Genomic DNA, 5,780 nt, shown 5'->3' on the forward strand with positions numbered 1-5,780 from the left:
CTCACCTTTCACATCCAGCCTGCAGTCCACGGAGGCCTCCCCGAGGGCGTTCACGGCCTTGCAGGTGTAGACGCCCCCGTCGAAGGGGCTGGGCTTGCGGATCTCCAGGGAGCACACGCCCTGATCGATCAGCGCGATGTACTTGGGGTCCTCCCGGATCTCCATCTGGTTCTTCAGCCAGATGATTTTGGGCTGGAAAGCAGCAGGATCCGTTCGTTTGTTCAGAGCAGAGTGAGAAATCTGAGTGACCCCCAAATGCAGCCCCCTCCCTCTGCCTTCGCCTCGGCCCCGCCTGGAGCTGGTGGCCACGGTGGGATTCACACTCAGAAGGAATTTGAAGACCCAAATCTCCCATTTTCGAGCCCAAACCACTGTTCCACACGTCCTCCAACAGGAGGAGACAGGACATGTCTTGAACTACAACCAGTCTCCCACCCCATGAGGGGAAAACCCCAAACCTGCCCCAGTTTGACTCAGGGGGGCAGCTGCAGCTCCCCACCCTCACCTAACCCTAACCCTGCACGACCAACCATCTCCCAGCACCTCCATCCCCCTCCCAAAGCCCCTGGTGCCCACACACGAGGAGGTGCTGCCCCTCTGACCTGGGGGAAGCCCCTGACGCAGCAGAAGAGGTGGGTGCTGTAGCCCCGGGTGGTGGTTCGGTCTGTCAGGGGCTGTGTGAACTTTGGAGGCTCCATCATGTCCCTCGGGGGGATCTTCTGTGGCTGGTAAGTGGTTTCTGAGGAAATAATCAATTCTGGGCTGAGGCAGAGCTCGGGCTCCCGGGCTGACCCACACGTGGTCACAGGGTACCCAAAAATCCTTCTGCTCCCTCACATGGGCCAGGAGTCACCACCCCTGACCCCAGGACCTGCTCCTCAGCTCAGACCAGCCCTGTCTTCCCATCCAGCCACTCCAGTGCCCAGTCCCTGCAGGAGACAGGGGAGATGCCAACCCTCAGTCCCACTGAGATCCACCCCATGGGCAGCAGGTCACACCCGGGCCAAGCACCTCCCTGGATCTGCCACTTCACCCCCAAAATTCAGTGCACGGAAACAGGAGCTGGTGGGTAGAGACCCCCAACTCCCCGTGTGCTCCCAGGGAGCAGGGTGGGAACAGATGGAGGGAGAAATTCTTAGGAAGAAATTCTTTCCAGAGAGAGTAATCAGCCATTGGAATGGGCTGCCCAGGGAAGGGGCGGATTCTCCGTCCCTGGAGGTTTTTAAGATGAAACTGGATGTGGCATCAGTGCCACAGTCTGGGAACCACGGTGGTAATGGATCAAGGGTTGGACTTGATGATCTCTGAGGTCCCTTCCAACCCAGCTGATTCTGTGATTCTATGAGAGCAGGGCCGAGGGAGGATGGAGGGGGAGCAGGGCTGAGGGAGGACAGAGGGAGAGCAGGGCTGAGGGAGGATGGAGGGGGAGCAGGGCTGAGGGGGCTGCTTGGAGCTTTGGCCCTGAGCTGGACCCCTGAGGGGTCTCTGCTGGCCCTGAGCTGTGGGGTCAAAGGCAGAGCTGTCCCTCACTGCCCCCAGCTCCTGCTTCCATCCCACCCCAGGGATGTCCACACCCTGACTGCCCCCGAGGGGGTTGACCCCGGCACAGGGAATGAGGGCTGGGATAAGGGCAGGGGACCCCCGGGGACCAGCACAGCACCACCACCCCAACACCCAGGAAGCCCCCACGGGGTCAGGGCCCCTCTTGCTCCCCCATCACCCCAAGCCCGAGGCAGGGGGTGCCCCACTTGTCTTCTCGATGTGGGCGAGCCCGGCGGCGACGGCGGCGCTGTCGCTGAGCCCGCAGGAGTTCTCGGAGAAGACGCGGAAGGAGTAGGAGTTGCCGATGATGAGGTCGGAGATGGTGCAGCTGGTGCGGGTGCAGCGCTCCAGCACCGTGAACCACTTCTGGAGAGGGGAAAGGAGCCGTGAGGAAAGGGAGCTGTGAGAAAAGGCAGCAAGTCCCAGGGACGGAGGAGGGAAAGGCAGCAGGTCCCAGGGATGGAGGAGGCAGGATGCCAACAGTGCCTGAGTCTACTCTTACCATCCTTCACCAGGAAATGGTCGGTGCTTTGTTGTATTTATTTCTATTGCACCACACAAGAAACTTCTTTAACTATTTGCCTTTTTCCTTTTCTTTTTTTTTTTTTGCTCAAATCAAGAATCCAGTTTCATCCCTTCCCTCTGGGGCCCCACCCATACATCACACATACAGAAAGTCCTACTATAGCACAGTACACACACAACCCTTTAAACTAAGAGGTCGGTTTTCAATAAATCTTTACCTGCAAATATTGAACTGATCTGAACTGCAGCTGTACAAAAAAAAAAGGGTTTGTTTCTTTGTTTGGTTTGTTTGGTGGGGTTGTTTTTTTTTATAACCACAAGGCCTTTAGATGCAAGGGTTATTTTTTAAAAATCTTAATCCTCGTTGGACGTAACGTAGCGATGAGCTCACAACGCTAAAGCCAGAGGAAAACAGAGGAAATAACAGGGAAGAAGTGCCTGAAAAGTCTTAGTGAGAAAAGCACAGCAAGAGCGTTCCCTTTTCACTGTGCAAAAATACGCCTGAAAATACATTGATGTGTTAAAAAACACTGCCACGGGTCAAAAATTTTTCAATCCCTCTTTGTGCTGAGGTCTGACCGTGCTGCCCCTCTGCCCCCAGGCCGTGCCCAGCACCAGGGGTGCCCACACTCACCCCGCTCTTCTTGTCCGACTTCTGCACCCTGTAGCCCTTGATCTCGGCGTTCCCGTTGTCCGCAGGGGGAGACCACTCCAGGGCCACGTTGAAGCCCCACACGTCCACCAGCTTCAGGTTCTGGGGGGGCCCGGGTGGCTCTGCAAACACAATCCCCCCCGGTGACACCCCAACGCGTTCTGTGCCCCGAGCTCCTCGCTTTGGGTCTCTGCTCACCCTCCTGCAGCTCACCAGGGGTGAGGAGACACGAGGGGCAAGGGCTGGCAGGAACCCTGCGCCCCCAGCCAGAGGATTCACCTCCATGACCCTGGAGAAGATCCCACCGCAAGAGGCACCTCCATCTTGTTGCTGGTCCTGCCCCATCCCTTCCCATCCCACCCCATCCCATCCCATCCCACCTAGAACAAGATCTTCCCAAATCCAAGGAGAAGTGAGCCCTGGAGAAAGGGTGAGGGCCAAGGGCTGGTGAAAACACTACATCCCCAACCAGAGGAGTTCTCCATGATCCTGGGGAACATCCCTCTGGAAGAGGGACCTTCACCTTGTTGCCCCATCCCATCCCATCCCATCCTATCCCACTCAGAATAAGATCTACCCAAATCCAAGGAGAAGAAATGAGCCCTGGAGAAGCAGCAAGGGGCAAGGGCTGGCAGAAACCCTGCACCCCCAACCAGAGGATTCACCTCCATGACCCTGGAGAAAGATCCCCCTGGAAGAGGCAGCTCCACCTCGTTGCTGCTCCTGTCCCGTCCCACCCCACCCAGATAAGACCTTCCAAAACCCGAGGAGCAGAAATGAGCCCCGGGGTGTCCGTGCCTGTCCTTACCAATCACCTGGATGTCCAGGATGGCCTTGTCCTCGGTGCCACCGATGCTCACACAGAGCTGGTACTGCCCCGAGTCCCCGCGCTGGGCCTGCCGGATGTAGAAGATGGTGTCCCGCGCCGTGGTGCGGATGTTGATGCGGGACTTGTCCAGGGGCTGGCCCCCCTTGGTCCAGGTCACCTCGGGCTGGGGCTTCCCCTGGAGCAGAGGCAGGTTGGAGCCGCTGGAGCGCACGGGGTGAGGGTGGGCAGGACCACCCTGCTGTGCCCGGAGCATCCCAGGGAAGGACCTGGAGCCGATCCCTGCCAGCCCCGGATCAGCTCCAGCCCCAGATCAGCTCCAGCCCCGGATCAGCTCCAGCCCCAGATCAGCTCCAGTCCTGGGCATCAGGAATGGGAAGCCATTGGACTCCAAGGATGAGGCTGGAACGTGCCGGTTCCCCAAATTCCTTCTCTCTCCCAGAGCTGTCCTCTCGTTTCCCAGGTGCTGAGCTGAGCCCAGGCTCAAGCCCAACAGCATGGGCTTAAATCTGGCATCCAGGGAAAATCCATGCCTGGAGCGTGGCCAGCACAAGGTCCCAGATTTCTCTGGGACATGTCCCTCATCTCAGGGGCCTCTCACTCCCCCCTGCTTGGCCAACACATTTCAGGGCTGGTTTTGCCCATCCCAGACCATGGTGGAGATGTTTGGGTGATGTCCCAGCCAGGGTGAGACAGATCAGTCGAGGGGATGACCTCCAGCTTTTCCCACCAGCGCCAGCATCGCTCCCCATCCCACAGCCCTGTTCCCCCCATCCCACAGCCCTGCTGCCCCCATCCCACAGCCCTGCAAGGCAGCTGCTCCCCTCAAGGGGACCCCAGTGCTGAGCTGTGGGGTCCCGGGGCTGGACGGGGCCAATGGGCTGAGACAGCAGCAGCAGCCAGCCCATGTCCACGTTTGGGGTGTCCTGGGGTGTTTGGGGTTGTCCCATTGCCAGCACCACCAAGAAAGGTGTAGCAGGGAAAAAACAGGAGCTGGGCAGGAATGGGAAAGAGGTTCCCACCCCATTTCCCATCCTTGGCTCATGAGATACAGGACCAGGCCAAGTCAGAGCACAGCTGGGCCCAGGCACGTCATGAGGGCCAGAAAACTCACTCCAGGATCTAATCTGGAGTGAAAACCCCCAGGGGGATTGAATCCCAAAGCACCCACCTACCTGGAAAGGGATCATGATGTTCACGGCGTCCCCCACACGCCTGATGTAAGTCTCCCGCAGGTGCCGAGGCATCCGGATCTTCGGGAGCTCTGGGGACCGGAAAGGCAGCTCAGGACACCAAGGGAAGCACAAGGAAATCACATCCCACCCCACACATCCCCCTGCTTCACATCACCAAGGAACCCACCAGGAAACGCAGCCACCTCTTCCCTCCCATTTCCTGGACAGTTCTGGTTCCCTGCAGGGCCATTGCCTGTATCCCAGAATTATCCCCATCCTTGGGACACCGGGTCACCAACCCAACGGATCATTCATTGCCTTCGGGTCATGGACACAACGTGGGCTGGACCAGGAGAGCCCCACGCGACCCTCGTGGTGACGAGGCTGGGAACGGCGTCTCCCATTGGGAATATTCCTTCCCCAGACCTTCCAGAGGCAACGCAACCCAACCTCCAGGTCCCCCACCCTCCACCTTCCCTGTGCCATCGGGGCACCGAGGAGGCGCCAGGGCACAGTAGAGCTGGGGCAGCCCCGGGCTGGTGACAAAGGAATGTCCCCAAGGGAACACAACAAAGCCAAGGAAAACACCCCCGGGAAAGGCTGAGGGAGGGATTGGATTGTTCCTTCCTGCCGGGGTGAAAATAGAACCTGTGTAACTCGACCACCCGGGGATCCTTCTGGAGAGGATTCAGGGGGGCCCCTCGTGAGAGAGCCGAGTGTCTGGGGCTGGATTAAAGGGGCAGCAGCTCTGGGAGGGGGCACGGCCAGAATTAAACCCGACTGAGCCAAGCAGCTGTGAGGGTGGAATTCGGGGTGGGCCGGGAGGGCGGGAATGCCCAGAGCTCCCAGACGGCTCCGACAGCTGAGGATGTCCCTCCTCTGCTCCTGCTGCGGCTCCAGGGATCCATCCCTGCATCCCTCCATCCCTGCTGCAGCTCCAGGGATCCATCTCTCCATCCCATCCCTGCTGCGGTTCCAGGGATCCATCCCTCCATCCCTCCATCCCTGCTGTGGCTCCAGGGATCCATCCCTGCATCCCATCCCTGCTGTAGCTCCAGGG

General features: G+C 59.2%; 1 protein-coding gene across 1 annotated transcript; it reads right to left on the reverse strand.

Annotated features, from left to right (window-relative positions):
* Nucleotides 1-3: 3 nt before the first annotated feature.
* On the reverse strand, nt 4-4,831 carry LOC113979847 (myosin-binding protein H-like; the record flags this gene model as incomplete). Its single annotated transcript, XM_027707124.1, has 6 exons — nt 4,721-4,831; nt 3,528-3,723; nt 2,702-2,841; nt 1,749-1,908; nt 603-739; nt 4-192 (listed from the first exon to the last, which is right to left on the reverse strand). Coding segments are annotated over exons 1-6 (894 nt in total), but the record flags the coding sequence as incomplete, so codon positions are not given.
* Nucleotides 4,832-5,780: the final 949 nt, after the last annotated feature.

Source organism: Neopelma chrysocephalum, unplaced genomic scaffold, assembly GCF_003984885.1.
Source record: "Neopelma chrysocephalum unplaced genomic scaffold, ASM398488v2 Primary Assembly neopelma1_89900, whole genome shotgun sequence".
NCBI lineage: Eukaryota > Metazoa > Chordata > Aves > Passeriformes > Pipridae > Neopelma > Neopelma chrysocephalum.